Below are 26541 nucleotides of genomic sequence, written 5' to 3'. Positions count from 1 at the left end.
CCCAAACAGTTCTCAACATCAGACACATCAGAACCAACTGGCAAGAATACCCGAAGACAATCCTCAATGGCAGTCAGAACCAGTTGGCAAAATGCCCAAATAGCACTAGCACTCACAAATGGGAAGGTTGCCTGTATGCACATCGATGGACTTACCCAGTCTTGGAGCTCATCGGTTCATCCCAAATGCAAGTTTCCATCCATCCAAGGACAAGCGAAAGTTGGCAGCCAGTGCTGAGCAGCGGAGAAACAGGAAGGATCCTCAAAACAAATGGTTTTGGCAGCTGCTAGGAACATCCCCTATGTCCCCTGCCTGGGGCTAGCAGGCCGTCAGCAGCAGGCTAATACACTGTCATAGCCACAGCTCTCCCCTGGAAGACCCAGGAAAGCCAGCAGTAGCCAGCCCCATGTTGGGTGCAGATCTGTTACCAAAAGGTATGCCTGGGAGGTCCGGCTGCTCGCCGCTCAAAAGCCAGTAAGCAGGACAGGTTGGGGGAAAGGAAAGTTTGCTTTATTTCAGATGCTGTCAGCTGAGGGGGGAGGATGGTGGACATCGGTCCAAAGGCAGGCTGACTCCCCATGCCCGCCCCCCACCTCCGTTTAATTGAAAGGATTAATCTAATAAAAGTCACATTTTCTCTTAGATTTTTCTCAGTAATTTTGTCCACTTGTTTCTGTAAGAAATATGAGGTGGATTTCTGATTTATTAAAGTCTGTCTGGCTAACTTATTTTGGGAACATACTTTCATATATTTTATATATGAAAATTTGCCTACATTATACATTTTCACTTTAGGTTACCCCTCTCTAGTGTTGAATAGTTTCTTTGTATCATACTTGTGTTGTTTTCTGATGAAGCATCACAGCATTAATAACATTAATGATTTAATATTGTATTCTTATTGGTTGCTTGTAAATGCTACTTGAGGATACTAAACAGTTCGATAGATGTATCTTCTACTTCAATTTCAAAAGTAAAGAATTGAAACTTTTTCCTTGCCTGTGGTTCCTTCCACTTTCCTAAATACCAACATATTCCAAAGAGGACACAGTGTCATAGTAACTTTCGGAACAAAAGATATTTTGCTTTTTAACTCCTGTTTTTTTTTTTTCTCTAGTAGATGTTTTTATACTATCTTTCTGTTAATCTTTGCTTCAGAAGTTATTTTTAGTTTTCCAAAGTTCTTTAATAAACACCATCTATTATAAGATATTGTTATATTGTACATTGAAAGGTGTTTTAAGGTAGATGAAGAGTCTAAAACTAAGTTAATTTAAGTGAATATAAATGATAACTTGCTATAGACTTAAATGAGAAAAATTTGATAATCAGTACATTGATCTTAAAGGGCCTCCAGTTATATCTTTAATTTTAAATCCTTTGAATAGAAAGGTGTGTTTGTGTTCATTCATGTCAGACTCTTTGCGACCCCATGGACTGTAATCTGCCAGGCTCCTCTGTCCATGGAATTTTCTAGGCAGGAATACTGGAGTGAGTTGCCATTTCCTACTCTAGGGAATCTTTCTGACCCAGGGATCGAACTTGCATCTCCTGCATTAGCAGGCAGATTCTCTACAGCTGTGCCACCTGGGAAGCCCAGAAGGAAATTTTATCATAGTATGAAACACTTGGCATTCACACAAGTGTTGCAGAATATATGTCAGATGGTGTACATAGTTGTTCTAGCTATACAGTGATAGCCAGAGGGAATGGAAAAATAAAAATTTTTTAAAGTAGTTGTTTTAAAGCAACATCTTACAGCTTTGTGGAATTGAAACCCAGAGAAGCAAGTTAATATAAATAATCATACAAATATACACACAATTTAAATGTGGCTTCACTTTAGTGCCTATGGAATAAAATCAAATGTATCCATTCATTCAAGACAGGGGTCAGTAAATTAAGACCTGCAAGCCAGTTCTGACTCATTGTATAATTTTGTACAGCAAAAAGCTAAGGATAGTCTTTATATTTTTAAAATGAAAATATAAAAAATATAAAGAAATAATATTGAAAATATAAAGAATAACATTTTGTGACATGAAAATTATATGAAATTCAAAGTTCAACATCCACAAATAAACTTTAACTGAACTTTGATGCCATTCTGAAGTAAAAGTAATAGATATAACAACCTATATACACATTAAAAATACTATAGTGCCCTAGCTGTAATATGAGAGAAAAGGAAAATAATTTAAAATGTAATATATATTTTAATATGTAAATTTTTTGATATGGCTGCATTAGACAATATAATGGAGTAGTCAGATACTTGAATCTACCTACAATGAATAAGTAGAGCAGTCAGAAATGCCATGGCTAGTTTGTCTTTATATGTATAATGAGATTCATTTCTATGCTCAGGTAATTATTTATAGGTTTTTTACTTGCACAGAAATGAGTGGTAAAAATATCTTTGAATGTATTAAGTAAATTTTAAGATAATCAATGTAATCAATAGGCTAGGAAGAAGAAAGGCAAAAATAATTTTGTTCTCTGCTCAGATTATAGACTTAATAGATTCATTTAATCCTTTCTTTCTTTCTATGGTAACTCTTAATGTCATAAAAATAGCCACTAGACAGAAATACTACAATTCCCATTTATGAAAGTAGCACATAGAAAGCAGAAAGAAATCAAATGGTGAAAAATATTTTTTAATTAAAAATGCAGTTAAAAATACATATCAAAACATAAAAGAGAGTTGAAAGCAAATGTGTCCTTGATAAATAACTGTAAATAGGCTAAACCTCCCATCAAAAGGGAGATATTTTCACATTAGATCACAATATGAAGCATAGATTTGTTCTGTATATAAGAGTTCTTAAAACTTGGAGCTGTAAAAGTTGAAAGTAAGGTTTAATTCAGACTAGAAAGCACTAAATTTCATTTCCTCTCATATTTCCTCCTGCCCTGGCACTTCATAATGATTAGGGTTCAGTCCATGATGAAGTTTAAGTAGTTATAAATATTATACATTGGAAAATTCCTGTTAGCTGTAAGACAAAATAAAAGCACAAGTTAGTTGTATGAGACTTTAAATCAGATCAGATCTCAGTTCATGACAGACTTCATCAAGAGGCTTTTTAGTTCCTCTTCATTTTCTGCACTTGTAATAAATGTGGGAAAGAGATTATTCAATAAATGGGTTTCCTCAGTAATGTTGTAGAAAAATACAAATTTACATTTCTTCTCATAGTTTTAAATAATTTCCAGGTGAGATGAATATTTAAATAAAAAAAGAAAAGAAACTGGTAACATATTAGAAGTATAGGATATAAGTTCTTTAAATCCTATAAAAGAAAAATAGAGCAGAGGGAGATAATTCAGGGACATAGGGGATAGAGAGTAGAAGGCTTCAGTTTGAAAAAGATTAGACCACTTTGAGATCAGAGACTTACCAGGTGCACTGCCTCTGAAGTGGGATTAGGTTTGGAAGTTCCTAGTTTTACCATGAGGCCAGTGTAACCAAAACAAGGGAGAGGGAGAGGCAAATCACTTACACTGTTTTATAATCACTTTGCCTTTTTTGTGAGACCAAGTCAGAAGCCATTAAAGAATTTTGAACCAAAGGAATGGTGATTTGACCTGTTTGCAGACAGACTGTAAGGGTCAAATACGGAAGCAGGGAGCAAGTAAGGAGCCTATTTGATAATATAGGCATGGGATAATGGTAGCTTGGATGAGCATGTTGGCAGTGAGCTAGTGAAAAGTGGTTACAGTCTGTATGTATTTTGAAGTTTGAGCTGAAGGAGTTGATGTTAAAGTTAATTGAAAGAGAAATGGGGTTAGTAAATAAGATGAGAAAAGTGTTGGATAGGGGATTCAGAAACTCAGTTTAGTATGAATTAAGATGCCTGTTAGATTAAAATTGAGCTGTAAAATAGGCATGAGCCAGTAGTACAGAGGAGGTCTGATATGTGAGATAACATTTGGTAGTCATTGGTATATAGATTAAAACCTGAAGGTTAGATGAGATTCTCAAAGAAGTCCATGGAGATTCAAAGGAGATGAGGGGCAAGAACTGAACTAGGGGATACTTGAGTATGAAAGTGGACACAGGAGGAGGGGTGAACAATGCATGCTATGATGGAGTGGCTAGTGAGGTGGAAGAAAAATAAACTGTTGAGGAGGAGGGAGTGATCATTTAAGTCAGCTCTTGTTTTGTTTTTTTTTTAACTTACTTTTAATCAGAAGAGAATTGCTTTACAATGCTGTGTTGGTTTCTGCTGTAGCAGCATGGATCAGCTGTAAGTACACACATGTCCGCTTCCTTGTGAGCCTCCCGCGTGAGCCTTCTTCCCGCCCCGCCATCCCACATCTGTAGGTCATCACAGAGCACTGAGCTCTGTTCCCGGTGCTATGTACCTGCTTCCTGCTAGCTATCTGTTTTACTCATGGTAGTATATACATATGTCAATGCTGTTCTCCCAATTTGTACCCTCCACCCTTGCCCCACTGTGTCTGTAAGGCCGTTCTCTATGTCTGCGTCTCTATTCCTGCCCTGGAAATAGGTTCATTGGTACCATTTTTCTAGATTCCGTGTGTGTGTGTGTACACACATGTGCATGTAAGTACTCAGTTGTGTCCGATTCTTTGCAACCCCCGTGGACTGTGGCCCACCATGCTCCTCTGTCCATGGGGTTTTCCAGGCAAGAATACTGGAGTGGGTTGCAGTCCTCTTCTCCAGGGGATCTTGCCAACCCAGGGATCAAACCCAAGTCTCTTGAGTGTGCTGCATAGTGCACCTGGGAAGCCCAGATTCCATATATGCATGTTAATATATGATATTTCTTTTTCTCTTTCTGACTTAGTTCACTGTGTATAGGCTCTAGGTTTATCTATCTCAGTTCAACTAACTCAGATTTGTTCCTTTTTATGGTGGGTAATATTCCACTGTATATATGTGCCACAGCTTTATCCATGCATCTATTGATAGACATCCAGGTTACTTCCATGTCCTGACTGTTGTAAATGGTGCTGCAGTGAACATTGGGGTACATGTGTCTATTTGCATTATGGCTCTCTTAGGGTATATGCCCAGTAGTGGGATTGCTGCATGATATGGTAGTTTCATTCCTAGTTTTTTAAGGGATCTCCATACTGTTCTCCATAGAGGCTGTATCAGTTTACAGTCCCACCAACAGTGCAAGAGAGTTCCCTTTTCTCCACACCCTCTCCAGCATTTATTGTATAGATTTTTTGATGAGGTCCATTCTGACTGGTGTAAGGTGATACCTCATTGTAGTTTTGATTTGCATTTCTCTAATAATAAGCAATGTTGAGCATCTTTTCATGTGTTTGTTGGCCATCTGTTTGTCTTCTTTGGAAAAAAAATGTTTGTTTAGGTCTTCCACCCATCTTTTGATTGGGTTGTTTGTTTTGCTGATGTTGAGCTATATGAGCTTAAGCCAGCTCTTGTTGATATTTGGGTAAGATAAGAATTCAGATTTGACTCTTAGATTTATCAGACAGCAGGTCATTGTTGACCTTAGTACAGCATTTTCAGTGGTGAAGGTGAAAGCTTGATTCCATTGGGTTAAAGAGAAAGGGAGGAGAGGAATTAGGAATTGATGTGTTTGAATCACTTTTTTGGTGAAGTTCTGTGATCAGAATGGAAAGGAATAGCATGATAGCTAAAGCAGAATTAGGGTTCTAAGAGGTGTTTTGTTTTGTTTGTGTTTCACTTAAAGGAAGAAAACATTGAAATTGAAAGGCTCATGGAATAGATCCAGGAGAATGGAAGAAATGAGTGATATAGGAGAGCGGTGGAGGTCAATCTAGGAAGCAGTCCCAGCATAGGCAAGCAAAGCTGGGATCTAGTGTACAAGTAGACATTTTTTGGATCCATCTAGGGGTGTGGGTCTTTGACTCAGTGACCAGAGAGGCGCAGAGTACATCAAAGTATGTGGACATATGCTGGTAAGTGGGGGATGTGATGGTGGTAGCCATTGTAAGTTACCTGCTTATTCTGTGTGTGTGTGTGTGTGTGTGTGTGTGTGATAAATTATAGAGAGCAAAATAATCTGCTGAGAGTGATTACGAGGAAAGAGATATGGGAAATTTGAGAAGAACGGAGAAATTATGTACCTTTTTTTAAAGCAAATATTGTGGGACAAATTTGTAGCAAATTTTATGGGACCGGAGGTGTTTATCATAAACCTGAGCAGTGTGAGAGCTCCACTTGAGGATAGTGGTCATGATCAGAACATGTTTTTTTTTTTTCTCTAGCCATGCTCAGCCGTGCCATTTCAAGTTTAGAGTGAGTAGAGAGTTAGATTAGCTAGAGTTTTACCAAGGAAGTTAGGTATAAGGAAAAAGAGATGTAAAAATGTTAAAGGAGTAGAGTTATATGTGAGGGCATCTTAGTTATTCACTGTGTAACCTATGATAGGTAAAGGAAAAGTAAGTATATAAGGCAGGAGGGACAGTGGTGATAAGATCAGTGCATTTTTAGATTCCTCGTGGGCTTGAGGGCCTGAAGGATTGTTGCTAACAGTGACTTAGCTGGAGCGAATGGAAGTGGTTGTCAGAAAGCAGTATGTCAGAAAGTGAAATTGCAATTATGGAGAATGACATTATTGGTGATGAAAAAGCCTAATCATGGTTGTGTGAGGTGGAAGTGAGCAGAATAAAAGATCTGTGGAGAAAGGAAAGTCCAACTGATAGACCAGGATATAAGAATCTGTGGGATTGTTGAAATTATTAAGAATTATGACTAGGGTAGATTTGGAGAGAGTGATATTGAGCTAAAAGTTAAAATTTCCAAGAACTCATGGATTGGTAGAAGGAGTAATAAGGAGCAGTATTATGTGATGCAAGTTAACAGGATATTTTGACCTGGGATGTTTTAGGGACGAGGAAGAATACCTGGGGAAGTTGTGCATAGCAGGGAGGACTCTGACTTTATATCTAAGTGTGTTTTAATGTGGAACGTGAGGGGACCTCAGAGGAATCAGCATTTTCAGGGAAGAGCTGGGTTTTAGTTAGATTTAGAAGATAATGAAACATTTGGAGACAAAATTGAAATTATTAGTGGTGTTGATCTGGATGGAGAGGTTTAGCTTTATTTAACTATATTAACAAGGTATGCTTTTTGACATAGCACTTCATAATCCAGGTTTATTTAGGGATATTCTAGCATATGTGAAAAATGACATGCATAGAAAGGTATTTATTTCATTGTAGTATTGTTGTTAACAGTAAAAAACTAGAAAGCAAATGTTCCTCATTAGACTTATTAAATAATTTATGATATACCCATATGTTGGAATTCTGTGCAACCACCGAGGAAAAAAATGTGGTATCCCTAATATGTATTGATACAACATGATTGTCAAGATACTATTATATCATACCATGTGTTTAAAAAAAAAAGGCTGTGAATACCCATATGTTTCTTCATATGGGGGATTCTAGTAGGATGCACAAACTGTTAACTATTGATTAGCTCTAGGGAGGCCGGTCAGGTGCTTATTTGGTAAAATTGGGAGGGAGACTTGTTTTTCTGTGTACACTTTTTGAACCATTGCCTATATATGTAGTTTTAAAAAATAAAATAAGTTTTAAGAAAAGCTTCAAGCCAGGTTGTGACAAACCTTTCTTAATGGTTGAAGTTTGAATTTTACATGGTATTAGGTGTTGGCGTGCTACAGTTCACGGCAGCACAGAGTCAGAAAGGACTTAGCCACTGAACAACAACATCAACAACAAAGTGATGATGATTATGTGAACAGAGCTGTGTTCTTGGAAATTTCCCTAATATCCATCCTTCAAATGGATTAGAAAAGATAAAAGTCAGGACCGGCAGACTTGTAAGGAGGCTGTTGCAGTAGCCCAGGTTTGTTTTAATGCTTTCATGTTTTAATGCTTATTTCTGCACATTTCTCAAATGTGTTTTGGCTTAACATCCTGGTTTTCCATCAACTCGGTCAGTGTTTGGCAGATAGCAGGCACACCCATACGAATATTCTCACATGGATGAGAATACCCAAGCATCATACATTTTCTTCCAGTGAGTCTTAGTAATCATTGACTCTTGAATTCCTGTGTCGTGTTTTGTTCCTGTTGTTTGGCATTTGCTTATTTTAGTAATAAATGACCTTGCCCACTAATTATAAGCCCTACCAGGCTACTGTACTCTCTTTTTTCTCTCTCTGTTTAAATTGTTGTACAGGATGAGTTATGATGTTATTACTACTACTATCATATGTATGAGTAGATACCATTTTTATGTTATTATTTATTTTTATTTTTATGTTATTATTATTTACTTTGCCTTTGTATGTGTTTCTTATAGACTAGCCCTTCTATTCTCATTGAAATAGGAGTTTTGCATAGTGATTGAGAGCACAGACTCTGAAACTTGATGACTTGGCATTTTCTAGTGAACCTTGAGCAAATTACTTAACATTAGTATACTGCAGTTTCTTTATCTATGCAGTGGAGATTTGAAGATTAAATATATTTAATGCAAAGTGCCTAAAACAGTGCTTGACACAGAGTGAGTGTTTAGTATGTTATGGAAGTTTTTGCCAATACTATTGATTGAGTTGAAAGAAAGTCAGCTGAATATCCTCAGTTATTATTTACTTATCCTTTTTGTATTATGTTAAGCTCTACTCTTTTGTTTTCATTAAAAAAAGGCCATTTCTGAGCTTTTCTTTGTTTCCTTGAAATTATAGCAGCCCCTGTCTCCTGGGGCACACTAACATGGTAATGAATTGGACCTTTAACAATTTTGTTTACTTTACATTTTCTTTTGATAAATTGAATTCTGTTGTTCAGGGATGTTAATCCACCTTGTTCACTAATACATTTTATAATTACAAAAAAAAATCTGACAGACAGTGGGAACCCTGACAGAATTCCCTCTTGAGATACTGATGTGTTTACGTTGCTTTGTGCTCCTCTCTACTAGCTGTATGCATTAATCAGGTGTCCTGTGTGGTTTGTTGCCTTGATGCTTAATCACTTGACTGATGGCCCTTTTGACAGAGAATATAGCCAATTTCAAACAGCTGAGTTTCATCTTATAGCTGCTTAAATAAATCACTTTTAAAAACAGTTGAAACGTTCCAAATGTGAAAGAAAAATGCAATTTATTTTCATGTAAGTCCCCATTCAGATGATTTTTCAATGTTTATTTTTTAAATTTAAAAAATTCTGTGAAACTGAATTTGTTTCATTGAAGTTAACTTTCATAAACTACTTGTTTTATTACTGGTGATAGTGGATAGCAGAAATAAATTTTGTATCACATGACTTCTTACAGTTCTTTTTTGAATTTAATTGCACCATCAAGTGTGTTTTAATTTGTTTACCTTTCATTTTGTTTTTATTTCAGCCTAACTAGTCATTGTTTATTACTTTTGTTTGTTTTATCAGATTTCAGAAATTAAAGCAGCTGAAATATTATATTGTGAAATGAGAGACTATCTATTTTGAATTAGCTCTGAAAAGCTCTCTGCCTGAAAACTACATTATTCTTTTGAGTTATTCCGTGATTGGTTTCTAGAGTCTGACTTTGTCTTTGGAAACAGATATGATTAAATCTGTTTGAAATTGGGAACAAATGATTTATGTTTGGAACTACTTAAATTCTGAGTCTTAACTATGTGGAAGTACTTGCATTTTTTTTTAAAGGTAGCTGTTTTTCTTCCTTTCCTTTTTAATCAGTAATAATGCTATTCTTTATACTTTACTTTTTGATCAGTATTTCTATTAAAATCTTGTTTTTAAACTAGAGCCTCTATATCTTAGAATATTAAAATAAGGATACTATCTAGGTCCTTGTTATACTAATGTATTAAAAAGAAAACATAACCAGAATGTAAGAAAACAATAGCAGTAAAGTCAAAACAAAAGGTAATAATGAGATGAAACTTTTTATTAACAAAAAGTTAACTCTTATACAAAACAAAATGTATAAGAGTTAATAATGATCTGATATAGCTAAATAATAACCTTTATTAAAAAAAGAGAGCTGTGTTGAATAACAGGGTGGCAACAGAGGAAATAGATTTAATTACTTGTTTATGTCATCAAATCCATTCTTCTGACAGTATTTTAATTTATATGCCAGTTTTCTTCCTGTAGTGTCTTTAATAAATTAGTGTTTAAACTTTTTTATATTAAAAGCAAATAGTTTGGAAGTAGCATGTTAACTTTTACTAGTACAACCTTTGGAATATTTTTGATTTATTAGCCATGTGTATTTGTAGATGAAGAAAAAATATCTAGAGATAATATAGCTGGTTTTCCCTTGACATCTCAGCCATAACAAAATTTCCTAAGTTAAGGATAGAATTTCACTTCTGATAACTCTGTCCTTTACCAGACACAGTAATATTTCTCCTTCAGTGGTGTGAGGTTGTGTGTATAAATTGAGTTGGGATAGATGAATAGTTGCCATCAATACAGTTATATTGCATTAGGGTCCACAGGGCAGATAACATTAGCTGAGACAACAGTTAGGTTGAAATTGTTGTACAAGTAAGTCTATTGCATTGCTACATAGTCATATAGTATTGAAGGGAGCATTTGCTGAATTTTACAATAGTCAATGATATTTCATGAAATTTCTTTAAAAATTGCATATATTGAAGAAGAATTTAAAGATGTAATGAAAAGTGAGCATCTCAACATGTATTTTTATGGGAAATATTCTTGATGTGTACTTATTTTCCTTATTCATTGTCAGCTTAGCAAAGCTTCTTACTATTTTATTAACTAACCATATACTTTTTGGTAAAAAGATGTCACAGTTAATCTATAAAGAAAAATATGTCATGTAGTTATTTGTATGCACTTGGTGAATGCTTAAAATCTGCAGAGCACTACCATATCATTTTAGCCACTTATAAGATGCTTTGGGCAAGTTACCCAACTCCAGTCCTTAGTTTTCTCATATATAAAATGTGGATAGATTAATACTTATCTCATAGGGTTGTTATGAGAATTTATTGAGTTACTTTGTATAGTGGTTATAGTGAGTGGTCAATGAATATTATGTAATTAGTTAAAGATCAATAATTCTTATGCATTCTCTAACTTTATGACTGAGCTTCTAGAAAGAATATTTAACTCATTGAGAAATAATGTGTGTGATGATTCATTTTACTCTTAATTCCATTAGGTTACTTAACATTCTTGTTGAGTATAACAACTTTTTTAGGACTCCAAGTTATGGTCTTTAAAGGCGAATAAAACCTTGTGTTCTGCTTTGGAGTTACTTATTTTGAAACTTGTGTAAAAAGTCAGTAAAAGAGAGGTGAATTCTCTTAAGTAACTTGAAAAGAAGGAAAAATTTTTACTTAGTTTTTCCTCTGTTTGTTTGTGGTTCATAAGTCAGAGATCATTTTAGATTGGGAGGTGAGAAATGATTGGAGGAAACATAATGATTATTTAATTATTCCATTCATATGTATATTTTATCCTTTTATTGTTATACCTTCCTTAGTTGTGTCATAATTCAGCTTGTCTACTCATTAATTTATTAAAATAACATTAAATATTGTGAAATTCTATCATCTACACAGAATGGTAGGTAGAGAAAAAGCTAAAATTAAGGAAAAGGTTTATTGACTATTCTCTTTTGATGTATTTTTAATATACCAAACCATTAAATCTTCCCTCAATACTTTTACAGTATAACTTGTTAGCCTTGACAGTTTGGTATGTTGTAATATGGTTACTAAAGATGATTTGAAAATCATGTCAAGTTTCTAGGAACCAAAAATACCGTCTGTGGTTCAGAATTGTATAGCTATGCAGTTCTCCACCACTCTTAATTTTATATGTCTTGATAATGACTTAATCTCCAAAAGGCCTAATACAATTTGAAGGCATTTCAAGTAGATCTGTTATTATTGTAAATAGAATCACTTTAGAAATAGGGGAGAAAAAAAACAAATTCTGAAATGTTGTCATCGTAACATCACAAGGATAAGTAAATAGTCTTACTGATCCAAGTATGTACTTTGTTCCTCAGTATTGAATTTGATCGGGATTGTGACTACTTTGCAATTGCTGGGGTTACAAAGAAGATTAAAGTCTATGAATATGGCACAGTCATTCAGGATGCGGTGGATATTCATTACCCTGAAAATGAAATGACCTGCAATTCCAAAATCAGGTATTTACATTATTTACTTGGCATGATGTAGTGTGTATGCAACAGTATCTGTGATTAGTATGTTTGTTATTTTTACCTTTTCATGTGATACCTTACTCGTTCGTGATGAACATTATTAATTATATATAGAAGATACATCAGAATATCTTTTTTTTTATAGATTGCTTTTTCCTTGTGGGGGTTAGTAGTTAGTGTTTTTCTATTTGCCAAATGAAAATCTTCTTTCATTTAATCAAATAAATGTCTTTATTGTAGATGACCTTTCATGGGGTATTGAATGAAGGATTACTGTAGCCCAGTGAGTAGTATCTCAGAGTCTGGCATTTTTCCTCTAGCATGCACATATCTCTAACTTTTATAATTGTTTACAATTTTAAGAATTCTTTTCACAAAATTGGTATGTGTCTTTTTGTGAGGGCATAGTGTTTAAGTTTCATGTATTAAGGGCTAGAGTTTATAACAAGTGCTTTTTAAACCTGGAATACTGGTAAAACTGCAGAAACTAGACCCAGGTTCTGATCTGCCCCCACAAAATCTAAAAAGAATGCTAGAATCTTCATGTTTAAAACAAGCTTCCTAAGCTATTTTCATAGGTGCTGGCTTCAAAGGGAGTGACATCAAGAAACTAATAATAAATTTGTTCAAAACTTTGAACATTTTCCAGTCATTCTTATACCTTTTTTATCTGGATGAATGACACATATAATATATGGGGTCACTTTAATAATGTTAATAATATAGCAAGTACTGTAGTCTTTATTTGTATAGCTTTCTTTTCTGTTTCCTAATTCATATAAAAATGGTAGACTGATCTAACTGGTGTTCATCATTGAGAATGTGTAATGGTTATCTACTTAGTTTATATACTTTATTCCTAAGTGAAAAGAATGCAGCATGAGTGAGACATAATTTTATTGAATCCTTCAGTGGCAGGCATCATCATCAGTTCTGAGTCTTAAGCAGACCATCATTACCCTGTTTTATACACGAGGAAGCTGGAACACAGCTTGTTGATGGTTGTACAGCTCGTCTCTGGAGTAGCCAAGATTCGAGCAGAATCTTGCTCTTAACCGTTTCATGCTACTCATTTGTAAAATAGAGGCTCTAATAGTAGTAATACCTATTTCATAGGATTATACCTTAAATAAATCCACATGATGCACTCAGCACAGTACTTGACCATATCAAGAGTTCATAATAAATGTTACCATAATGAAAATATGGATTAGAGGGTTTACCTTGTCTGTCTTGACAGATATAAAGTAATATAGTAGTATTTTATGCACCTTGGAATAAAGAGAAGGAAACTGTTCAAATCTGGAAACAATGGACTTGGGGCTGAAAGGGTCAATATGTAAGCTTCCCTGAAACCCATTTGGAGCGCACCAGTTGTGAAAGTGAACTGAATTACCCAAAGCCACAGCTAGTAAGTTGCAGATCTGGAATTTAAGCTCAGGTCTGACTAAATCCAAGGCTCTTGACTATTCCACGTAATTTCTCCCAGAAATTCTAATAAGTACATCTAAAGTTGCAAATAAATTCTTCAACCCCTAAAATGTAGCACAAATACAGCTAGAAGACAGCAAAAAGGCTTTGTGTTCAAATGCTTGGAAATCACCTAGGTCAGCTGCTTTGCTTTCTAAGTGACTTTTTTCTTTAATATATATTAGCTTTACTGTATGTGTGATGCACATATATATCTAGCCAAAAGCATATATTTTTAGATGTTGCATTCTCAATATTGGAACGTTTGAGAAATAGCCGAAACCATAAATGTTAGAAGTTTAATTCTCTTAAATGCATTTTATTGAAATTTGAACCATACACTTATGTTAGTCAACATTTGCTTGTAAACCCAGAGACTCAATTCAGACTAGTTTACTGGCTTATATGATCTGACACAATTGGATGTAGGGGCCTGAAGGGTCTGATTTGGTCTCTGCCACTCTGCCATGACATATGTGTGCCCCCCTGGCCTGTGTTATCTCTACCTACAGACCTGTATTCCTCATGTGTCAAGGATGGCCAGTACAAACTTTAGGCACACCATATCTGTCTTCTAGCTGGAGATAAGAGTGAAAAGTGGTTATGGTTTGTAACCTGGTGGTTTCAGTTGAAAAATCTGAGAATTATTTGATGCCTTCTTCCTTGATGGATTGTGGGCAGAATAATTATTGTGAATTTGTGTAGACCATTTTGAAAGGGTTCTAATCTTTCTGAACACATCCAAATTCTTTGTATCCATTGCTGTTTCTTTTTATGTAAAACAAGGCTTAACTTAATATCCTTTTCTTTCAGCTGTATCAGTTGGAGTAGTTATCATAAGAACCTATTAGCCAGCAGTGATTATGAAGGCACCGTCATCCTATGGGATGGATTCACAGGACAGAGGTCAAAGGTCTATCAGGTAAATAAGAATACTGGTTACCTGTTTGTTGTTGTTACTGTTTAGTTGCTCAGTTGTGTCCGACTCTTTGCAATCCATGGACTGCAGCACACCAGGTTCCCTGTCCATCACTATCTCCAGAGTTTGTTCAAACTCATGTCCATTGAGTCGATGATGCCATTCAACAATCTCATCCTCTATCATCCTCTTCTCCTTTTGCCCTCAATCTTTCCCAGCATCAGGGTCTTTTCCAATGAGTAAGCTCTTTGCATCAGGCGGCCAAAATATTGGAGCTTGTTGTAAGAATCACATTTGTACTTTTTAATAATTATAGAGCTTCATGTGTTTTATAATTACAAATTTAAAATCATTATTTAGTATTTTCTCAGTTCCTCAGTTCAGTCACTCAGTCGTATCTGACACTTTGCAACCCCATGGACTGCAGCACACCTAGTTTCCCAGTCCATCACCAACTTCCAGAGCTTGCTCAAACTCATGTCCATTGAGTCAGGGATGCCATCCAACCATCTACCTATGTAATTCCAGTAATGCTTTTCTGATGCATCTCTTCAGACTCTTTGCATTTGTGGGATATATCAAATGAATTTCCAAAAGTGGTAATTTTATAAATGTATATTTAAAAAGTTTATGAACTACTTTGCATCTCATTTATTTTCATAGCCAGTTCTTTCTCCCTGTCACCATAGTGATAAATTGGTATCAAGTTTGTTTATTTGTTTTGCTTTATTTAAGATCTATATTCTGAGACTACTTTGTCTTCCTTCTGCATCTAGGAGCATGAGAAGAGATGTTGGAGTGTTGACTTTAATTTGATGGATCCTAAACTCTTGGCTTCAGGTTCTGATGATGCAAAAGGTACTATTTGGGTCTCCTCCCTTGACTTAATTCCTTTTAAAACCTAACAGAAATACAGATATTTATTGAAACCCATAGCGATCCTTTGCGATTACTGATTATTCTAAAAATAGTCTAATAAGCACAAAAATCTGTATTTGTTGGAGTGAAAGAAAAATGAATATTCTGCATCTTCATTATAATATTTTTTCTGAATTCATGCCACACTGTGATGTTTTTATAACCAGTTCCTTTATATATACTGTGAAATGAACTTTTTTGTTGAAATATTTAGACATCGCTATATTTTGAATTGTATTAAATTCTGAGTGTATACCAAAATCTTTTAATGAAGTTTATCATGTTTCAAGGCAGAAATTCTATATTTCTTTCTGCCAGTTTAATTGATCCCTCTTTCTGTTTTTGTGTATGTATGTGTGTGTGTGTCTGTCTTTACTATTCATTCTTTACTGTTGTTGTCTTGTTTTGGCCTGTTGCTTCTCAAGATTAGATTTATAAAGCCCTGTTAACAGATGTCTTTTATCTTGGCCCTTTCCTTCTTTACAATATGTAACTTGCAGACTAGTGAATAGATAGGCAGGGTAGCTCTAGTGTTGAAAACTTTATTTCACAGTGATTGTGTTGTTGTTGTTCAGTCTCTGGGTCGTGTCCAACTCTGCGACCCCTTCGACTGCAGCACGCCAGGCTTCCCTGTCCTTCACCATCTCCTGGAGCTTGCCCAAACTCAAGTCCATTGGGTTGGTGATGCCATCCAACCATCTCATTCTCTGTTGTCCCCTTCTCCTCCTGCCTTCAGTCTTTCCCAGTATCAGGGTCTTTTCTAATGAGTCAGCTTTTCACATCATGTGGCCCAAGTGTTGGAGCTTCAGCTTCAGCATGAGTCCTTCCATTGAATACTCAGGACTGATTTCCTTTAGGATTGACTGGTTTGATCTTCTTGCAGCCCAAGAGACTCTCAGGAGTCTTCTCCAACACCACAGTTCAAAAGCATCAATTCTTCAGCTCTGCTTTCTTTATGGTCCAACTCTCACATCCACACATGACTACTGGAAAAACCATAGTTTTGACTAGATGGACCTTTGTTGGCAAAATAATAGCTCTGCTTTTTAATATGCTGTCTAGGTTTGTCATAGCTTTTCTTCCAAGGAACAAGGGTCTTTTAATTTCGTGGCTGCAGTCACCATTTGCAGTGATTTTGGGGCCCAAGAAAATAAAAGTCTGTCACTGTTTCCATTGTTTACCCATCTATGACTGGATGCCATGATCTTCATTTTAGGAGTGTTGAGTTTTAAGTCAGCTTTTTCACTCTCTTCTTTCACCTTCATTAAGAGACTCTTTAGTTCCTCTTCGCTAAGGATGGTGTCATCTGCATATCTGAGGTTATTGGTATTTCTCCCCGCAATCTTGATTCCAGCTTGTGCTTCATCAAACCTGGCATTTCACATGATGTACTCTACATGTAAGTTAAATAAGCAAGGTGACAGTATACAGCCTTGACATACTCCTTTCCTAGTTTGGAACCAGTCCTTTGTTCTATGTCCGATTTTGACTGTTGCTTCTTGACCTGCATACAGGTTTCTCAGAAGGCAGATGAGACGGTCTGGTATTCCCATCTCTTGAAGAATAAATATTCCATGGTTTGTTCTGACCTACACAGTCAAAGGCTTTAGCGTTGTCAGTGAAGCAGAAGTAGATGTTTTTCTGCAATTCTCTTGCTTTTTCTATGATCCAACAGATGTTGGCAATTTGATCTCTGGTTCCTCTGCCTTTTCTTAATCCAGCTTGAACATTTGGGAGTCTCAGTTCAGGTACTATTGAAGCCTAGCATGGAGAATTTTGAGCATTACTTTTGCTAGCATGAAATGAGTGCAGTTGTGCAGTAGTTTGAATGATAGAGCTGTCCTATTCTATAAAAGAGAAATGAAATGACTGGATTGCCCTCCAAAAATTTTTGGATCAAAGGGAAGTAGCAAGTTGTTTATCCACAGTATATATGGATTGTAACATTTTCCTTCATGATTGCTGTAAGAAATTATCTTTGAATTTCTAAAATAGAGCGTTGTGTTATAATTGATTTTTTTTAATGTAATACAGAGCTTCACTAATCAATGTTAAATACTTCTTAAAAATAATGTAGTGGGTAGCGTTTATTGAGAATACTTGTGTTTTTGTACTGAAGATTAACATTTGTTCAAAGGTGGTGACTGGCTAGTTTCCTCTGAAAAATATAAGTAATTTAAGTAGAAAGAGCAATTTTAATTAGGGAGAGATTTTTTAAAATTACTTATTGATTTTAAATTGTTTTAAAATACACATATAATTAACCATGTTAAGTGTACTGTTCAGTGGCATTAATTACCTTCAGTTTGTCTTCATCATTGTCAATCTGTAGAACTTGTCTCATATTGCAAACCTAAAACTCTGTTTCAGAAACTGTTTCTGATTTACTGAAACAGTAACTCCTCATTCCCCCTTCATCAGCTCCTGGCAGTCTCCCTTCTCCTTTTTGTCTCTATGAAGTTTACTAGTTCTCTTCTGTGTCATATGTGAGTATTTGTCCTTTGTGACTGTTGTGTTTCACTCAACATAATGTCTTCTAGATTTTTCCATGTTGTAGCTTATGTTAAAATTTCCATCTTTATTAAGACTGAAAAATAATCTACTGTATAGATATATCATATTTTGTTTCATTTGTTGATTGCTGGATGGATCTTGGGTTGCTTCCACTTTTGGGCTATTATAAAATAACGTTGCTATGAACATGAATGGCAAAATATCTCTTCATATCCCTGTATTAAGTTCTTCTGGGCATATACTCAGAAATGAAATTACTGGGTCATGTGATATATACTTAATTTTTTTAGAAACTGCCATTCTGTTTTCCAAAATGGCTACATCATTTTATATTCCCACCAATAGCACCCAACTATTCGTTTCTCCACATCCTTGCCAATACCTGTTCTCCCCCCACTTTTTTAAAAATAATGATTTTAATGGGTATGAAGTGGTATTTTATTGTGGTTTTGCTTTGCTTTCATTTCTTCAGTGATAGTGATGTCAAGCATTTTTTCATGTGCTTATTGACTATTTGTATATCTTCTGAGGAGAAAAGTTGATTCAAGTCCTGTGCCCATTTTGATTGTATTTCTTTCTCGCTGCTATTGAATTTCAGGCATGCTCTCTGTATCCTAGATATTAATTCTGTATCAGATATATTATTTGTTGATAGTGTGCTTTGATGCACACAGCTTTTTCATATTGATGAAATGCAGATTGCCTATTTTTTCTTTTATTGCCTACTCTTTTCACGTCATGTTCAAAAAGGCACTGCCGAGTCCAGTGTAATAAAGCTTTTGCCCTGTTTTCTTCTAACGGGTTTATGGTTTTAGCTCTTACATTTGTGGCTTTGATCCGTTTTGGGTTAACTTTTGTGTAAGGTATAAAGTAATGGTCTGACTTCGTTGTTTACATGCAAATGTCCAGTTTTCACAACACCACTTCTTGAAAGGATTATCCTTTCCCCACCGAAAGATGTTAGCACCTGTGTTAGAAGCCGTCTGACCGTATCTGTGAGTTTACTGCTGAACTTTCTCCTCTTCCCTCGGTCTCCGCGTTTGTCTTTATGCCGCTGCCACGCTGTTCTGATTACTGTAGCTTTGTCTTGAAGTCGGGAAGTGAGTCTTCCATTATTTTTTTTTCTTCTTTTTCAAGATTGTTTTGGCTATTTTAGGCCTACTGAGATTCAGTATAAATTTTAGGATGCGTTTTATTCTATTTCTTCAAAAAACTTCATTGAGATTTTGTTAAGGATTACCTTGAGGCTTGTCAATTTAGTCTTTTTAAACGAGCTTTTTGGTTTCGTTGATTTTCTCTGTTGACTTCCTGATTTTAACTTACTGATTTTTCTTCAGATTTGTATTACTTCTCTTCTGCTTACTTTGGATTTAATTTGCTCTTCTCTTTCTAGTTTCCTAAAATGGAAGCTTGGATTATTGATTTTAGATCTTTTTTCTTGCTAATATATGCATTCAGTGCTATAAATTTTCCTCTGAGTGATGCATCCCACAGATTTCTTTATTAAATTATATTTTCATTCTCATTTAGTTCAAAATATTCTTAATTTTTGCTTTAGGTTTCTTATTTGACTTATGTATTACTTAGAAGTATGTTGTTTGATCTCCAAATATAATCTGCTATAGTCTGAGCAATACATTGTATGGTTTCTTTTTTTTTTTTTTTTTTAATTTGTTAAGGTGTTTTATGGCCCAGAGTGTGATCTGTCTTAATGAATGATCCATGTGAGTTTGGGAAGAATGTGTATCCTACTGTTGTTAGATAAAATAATATGTAGATATCAGTTATATCCAGTTTGATTTATTATTGAGTTCAACTACATTCTTACTGATGTTCTGCTTGCTGGATCTGTCCGTTTCTGATACAGGAGTGTGACACTATTTTGATTCTACATTGATCTATGTATTTCTTCTTTTACTGTACCACATTGTCTTGCCTTGTAGCTTAAGTCTTGGAATCATTTAGTGTGAGTTCTTCATCTTCCTTCTTGAAAATTATTTTAGCTCTGCAGTTTCTCTGCTTTTCCACAAACATTTTAGGATCAAGTTACTAGTAGCTATAGAAAATTGTGCTGGGATATTGATTGAGATAGTATTGACTTTAAAAGCTTCTCAGATGGCTCAGTGGTAAAGAATCCACCAGACAATGCAGGAGACACAGGTTCAATCCCTGTGTTGGGAAGATATATTTCCTGGAAGAGGAAATAGCAACCCACTCCAGTATTCCTGCCTGGAAAATCCCATGGATAGAGGAGACTGACAGGCTACAGTCCATGAGGCTGTAAAGAGTCAGACATGACTGAGCAACTGAGCATACACACATAACCAATTAACAGTGTTGTGATAGTTTCAGGGGTACAGCAAAGGGACTCAGCCATGCATACACATGTATGCATTCTTCCCCAGACTCCTCTCCATTCAGGCTGTCACGTAACATTGAGCAAAGTTCCATATGCTATACTGTAGACCCTTATTGGTTATCCATTTCAAATATAGCAGTGTGTACATGTCCATTCCAAACTCCCTAAGTATCCCTTCCTTCCAGCAACCGTAAGTTCATTCTCTAAGTCTGTGAATCTCTGTTTCCCACATAAAATTTTAAAATAATGGATTTCTTAAGTGAAAGATAAAATAAGAACTGCTTCCAGGTACTTTAAGTGACATTTGTGTATATATCATATATACAATGTGATATATATATATATATGTATGTATATATATAAATCATACATGTGAAAATGTGTGTGTATATGAAGTTCTCAAAAGTTTAATAGGTTGGAAGATAAGCCATGTAGTTTCCCTGCTCATACACACACACACACACCCAATTTAAAGAATGCTGAAACAAATGCACATGTGTTTCCAGACTGCTTTTTTTTTTTTTAACCTGTCTTGTATGTCTTAGTTAAGAGATCATATTTTTCTCTCATTATATATTGATTGTCTGTGTTGTTTTCTGACTTTGAAACTAAGCTCTGTTAGTTTAAATATACTGTTCTATTGAACATTGTTCATTTATTCAGTTTAAATATTTTTGATCCTACTAAATCAAAATACTTAGATGAGCATGAAAAGACAACTGTAGCAAGAAGCAGACTCCCTAGGTTATAGAAGTCTTGGCTCATGTATTGTTTATTTTCATTTTTATTGTTATTCTTCTTAGTGAAGCTATGGTCTACCAACTTGGACAACTCAGTGGCAAGCATCGAGGCGAAGGCCAACGTGTGCTGTGTCAAATTCAGCCCCTCTTCCAGATACCATTTGGCTTTCGGCTGTGCAGGTAAGAAATGAAAGATTTGTCTTCTTTTGATGTCAGTTTTCATGACTAAGGTAAAAAAACATTTTAAAAAGAATAGCTTTCTTTGTAGCTTTAAACTTTGTTTTCATTATTGCACTCTAAATTAGAAGTATGTAGTATACCATTTTTACATTAATTGCTGTGCTTTAATTTTAGCATTCCATCTCCCATGTTTAAAACATAAAGATGTGTTTGTTGATTATTTTTGTTTTTGTTTCCTCTAAGTCTTTGTATACCCAGATTTATGCTTGTTTACAAATTTAGGTCATAATGATGCTTAAATATTGTATAGACACGGGAAACCTTTTGTTTTTAAATTATGGGAAACCTACTATAAAACCTTGAACAGTTATTGAGTGCCTACTATGTATAAAGCACCCATCTAGGGACAGTGAATAAGATAGATTAAATCTTATATTGTGGAGTACGTGCTAACGTAGTAAGTACCAGAAAAAAATCATACCAAAGAACTTTTTGTTAAAGTATTTTTCTTAACTAGGGTGACCAAATGTCTGCATTTGCCTGGGGCAGTCCTAGTTTATATTTGTCTTACCATTATAATAATTGTTAGGCCCTTCTTTCATTCCCAAAAGTGTTCTGGGTTGAAAGGTTAATTATGTGATCACTCTACTCTTCATTCCTTTGTCTTCTATATCTGATTTTCTACCTTGAGTGTTTACTGAGGCAGTAAACACTTGTGTTTTAACTTTTACATTGCTAAATCTCCTTGATTCTTGATTCATTTTTTTTTTTTTATTGATAATCTCGGTTAAAAAAATAAAGATTATCTAGCACAATATCATGAACACAATAATTACTTTTTTAAAAGGTAAATTTAAATCTTAATTTGTCATTACATCTTTTCCTTATTCCAACTTACTGTGTATTTCACTTGGATACTAACATACTTTCATAGTTAAATTCCAGGAGAACATGTATATGTGGGTAGAATTCCCTTTTCATTAGCAGATACATTTTTTCCCCCAGTATGCTGCTCTTTTCCATTGGGAACTAGTATTCTCTTATTTAAATCCTTCTTTGTCACTGACTAGAAATGTTACTTTGGGCAAGTTGATTAAATTCTCTCCCCAAGTTCCTTATCCTTAAAATAGAGATACATCTTTTGGGGCTTTACACATGTGTAAAGCTCTTAGAATATGATGCTCAATAATTGCTGAGGTATTTTTGTTAATTAATACTTATCAGTCATTTAGATAAAGTAGTTTTTTGAGTTTTTTAATGTTATAAAAACACTATTAGTCATCATTTTTAATAGAAAAATGATGGTCATATTTATAATCAATATGAAATATGTACAAATGCCAGACATGAGCATCTTTAAAATTTCTCCTTCCTGGAAAGGAAAAATCTACTTTAAAAATGCCTCAACTATCTGGCAGGCAGTTTTGTCCTCACTGGATTAAATTTTCATGTATTTCTTAGTTAATTTTTACATTTCCATGTAAGCTTTAAGATTTATATTTTTCCAGTTCTAGAAAAATTCTTTTGGGATTCTCATCTGAATTACCCTATATTTATTAGTTAATTTTGGAACCAGTGATATTAAGATAGTTCATCTTACTGTAGTTACATGGGATATCTTTTTGTTTGTTTGGAATATTTTCTGTCTTTCAAAGAGATTTTTAGTTTTAGTTTTTTTCACTTACATTTTAGGTCTTTCTGGTTAATTTTTTCTATGTTTGCTGTAATTTTGTTATTATTTTTTTGCATTCCTTTAACTATTGTTTGCTGAGAGTAAAAAATAAAAAACTGTTGATACTTGAATATTTGTATTATATCTATGCATTGTTCTTATTAAATCTGGTAACTTTTTATTAGAGTCCTTTGGGCTATCTGTTTAGTAGCCAAAAGTGATGGTTGTATTTTTTTCTTTTCTAATGATTTTTTACATTCTCTTTTTTTAAAAGGCATGTTATATACTAATTATGGTTACTTTTCCCATGTATTTCCTTTAGTTGAATCAGCTTTAGTGGTTTGCTGTTCATGATATCCCCTTTTGAGGAATAGTTTTGTGGGTTTTTAAAAATTTTTTGGCCTTGCTCCATGGCTTGCAGGATCTTACTGCCCTGAGCAGGAATTGAACCCAGGCCTTTGAGAGTAGAAGTGCAGAGTCCTAACCACTGAACTGCCAGAGAATTCCCTGAAGAATAGCATTCATTAAATTCAAATCATTTATTTAACTGTTTCTTAGTTACGAGCAAATTCAGTATTTTATCAGGTGCCTTTTCAGCATCACTTTATATAATCATATGGTTTAATTTGTTGAGATATGCTTATACATTTTCTGATACTATATTTGTGTTTCTAGAGTAAGCCTAGAATTTAGGTTTAACATTAATGTGGAATTCTTTTGATAAATTGCTAGACTTTTTGGCTTATATTTTTAATATCTGTAAACATAAATTGGTCTATAATCCTCTGTCTCCTTTTTAGCCATTTTTAACATCTGTATTTTATAACTTTCAGTATGTTAGTCTTGAACTTCTTTTGTTAAATTTATTCCTAAGTGTTTTATTACTGAATGGAATTGTTGTCTTAATTTTATTTTTGGATTGTTTGTTGCTAGGCTTCATAAATATAATCAATTTTTTGCATATTGATTTTGCATCCTGTAGTCTTGGTACTCATGTTTTTTTTCCTCATAGTTTTAAGGTGAATTTCTTGAGATTTTCTACATTTGAGATTGTATCATCTGTGAATGAAAATAATTTTATTTCTTCTTGTACTATGTTAAAGCTTTTTTGCTTTATTGCATGAATTAAAAGCTCTTATATAATACTGAATGAAATTGGCAGAAGGGATTTCCTTATCTTAGGGGGAAGTATTCATTCATTCACAATGAAGTGTGATGTTAGCTGTGAGTTTTTGTAGATACCCTTTATCAGGTTAAGTTTCCTTCTATTCCTAGTTGCGAAAAGTATTTATTATTATATTATTAGATTTTGTCTAAAGTTTTTCTACCTATGTTGAGATGATCTTGTGATTTATGTTATTTATTATAATAGTATGAGGTATTTCATGGGGTGGGGGTGGTTGTTGTTTTAATGTTAAAGCAACTTTCCATTCCTGGGAAAAATCTGTCTTGACCACGTTGTGAAATTTTTTTTACTTGTTGCTAGATTTAGTTTGCTAAAGTACTATTGGCCTCATAGAATGACTTGGGAATTGTTTCCTCATTTGCTTACTGAATGAGTTTGTAAAGGATTATTATTATTTCTTCTATAAATATTTGGCAGAGTATATCAGTGAAACCATCTGGGCTTGGACTTTTCTTTGTGGAAAAATTTTATATTACCTAGTTCAGTTTCTTTACTTTTTATAAGTTTATTCAGATTTTCTATTTCTTCTTGAAGTTCTTTTTGGTAGGAATTTGTAAATTTAATTTTTCTAATTAGTGAGCATGAAGTTGTTCATAAGATTCTCTTGTGATTTAATTCCTTTAAATTTCCTCTTCCTTTATTGTTCTGTAATGTCAGTTGTAATTTTCCTTCTTTCATTCTTGATTGGTCATTTGTGTCTTCTGTCTTTTTTCTTCTTCGTTGTTCTAGCTAAATATTTGTTACCTTCTTCAAAGTCCATGTATGTGTGTGTGTTTATGTTGGGGTGTGTGTGGTGGGTGGTGCTTCTGGGGCCAGAACACCACACATTCCCACTGTTTTTAATGTTCTTATGCAAATTTGATTATTAGGAGAGTTGGAGATATGCAAACTGAACCTTCTGGAATGACTCTTAACTCACTCTCAGTATAGGTAAGCCAGGAGAGCTGTTATTTCTTTCTCGGCCATTGGAACTGTTGTGATCAACGTTTGTTGATGAGAATGTGATGCCATGGCTGTAATCAAAGGAGCAGAAATTCACTGTAATTGCCACAGAGCTGCAGACTGGACACTGGAACAGTACTGCATCTGTTCCAGAGAACATCCACATCTTTACAGTGGTGCTTGCAACAGATATTTCCAATGCAGAATGACCACAGAATTCCAATCTTTCAAATCATACATAAGTGCATCCCACTGTGAAATCTGTTTCACATCTAGAAGCATAGCTACATGAGAATCTGGGCAATATAGTTTTTACTTTCCATCTTCCATTGGCTGTAAATTCTATAAGGTGTTGGGAACAGATACTAAATGTCATCTGCCCTATCCATCACAATGCTGAATAATTGATGTGAGTTAAAGACATTTTTCCTGGCTTTGAAATAGGGTTAGAATCAATGCCTTTAGTCATAGTTTTTTAAAAAAAAACAACTTTGTTACTAGAAGACAGTGACTGATATTGAATCATCTTCATTTAGAATTGAAATATTTCTTAGAATGCAGGCTATTATCTAGATGTTGCTCCTTAAACTATAAAACATCAGTCTCTCTTTAGCTGTACCGTTTATTTTGCCACTGAGAGAGTTACAGAATCATAATCATGAGGTTGCTTATTAAATATCATTTGTGATGATGAATTCGATGTTGGGAATGGGCTGTACGTTTTTAAACATTGCTTTTGGAGTTATGATAATACAAAATTAGTATGTGAACTCCCCAGCAATTACAGATTGACTCCTGGTTGAAAGGGCACTATGGATCCTACTTGGGTAATGATGCCTAATGCTAATTCTAAGCTTTCCTGCCTACTTTCATTTAGATCTTATATTTCCATTTGATGCAATGAGTTCATCTCTCTCTTTGTGCTCATTATTTTGCTCTTTCACCTTTTAACATAATATAAAAAGATGGGTTTTGGGGGCCATTGATTGGTTGGTTAGATTTTTTTTTTCTTGTTTTTACTAGAACTTAGAGCATGAAAAATTTCTTAAGGTGGACTAAAAGTTTGCAAGTACTTCTTTTAAAATATCAAATCCTAGGTCATGGTCCCCTTGAAAAAAGTAGACTACAGAGTTTTAAACTATCTTTTTTTGTATTAAATATTGAGAAAAAGGCTTTAGATTTTATTTTAAACCATTTAAAATCTATTCTTAAGCCCTGAGATTTTCTGAAGCATTTACCAGAGGAGAGAACAAAATTTTATACATAAAGGTAAAGGCATTTATTAGTTGTCTTTTTACTAGATTACTACATGGTGTTTTCTTATTGAGTAGAAAAAGGAAAACTATTTTTCTCCAATTCATCCTCTCTAAAGCCAGTTTTAGAGAGCACTGTTACACTGAAGTAAATAGAACTCATAACAGTCTGTGGTTTTAATAGAATGGTAGATTTGCTTGCTTACTACTAACTTGAACCATTTTGCAAATTTT

General features: G+C 34.5%; 1 protein-coding gene across 4 annotated transcripts in view; it reads left to right on the top strand.

Moving 5' to 3' along the window:
• The window catches only part of COP1 (COP1 E3 ubiquitin ligase), a 214756-nt gene that overhangs the window by 120610 nt on the left and 67605 nt on the right, over positions 1-26541 (top strand). For all 4 annotated transcript variants that reach the window (XM_043924369.1, XM_043924370.1, XM_043924371.1 and 1 more), the window contains 4 exons: positions 11996-12139; positions 14438-14546; positions 15320-15401; positions 21138-21254. In XM_043924369.1, the coding sequence (XP_043780304.1) occupies positions 11996-12139; positions 14438-14546; positions 15320-15401; positions 21138-21254 (452 nt within the window). The remainder of the gene's footprint in view (positions 1-11995; positions 12140-14437; positions 14547-15319; positions 15402-21137; positions 21255-26541) is intronic.

Source organism: Cervus elaphus, chromosome 14, assembly GCF_910594005.1.
Source record: "Cervus elaphus chromosome 14, mCerEla1.1, whole genome shotgun sequence".
NCBI classification, from domain to species: Eukaryota; Metazoa; Chordata; class Mammalia; order Artiodactyla; family Cervidae; genus Cervus; species Cervus elaphus.
Note: the sequence above shows the minus strand (reverse complement) of the source record. Positions and strands in the feature narration are given on the sequence as shown.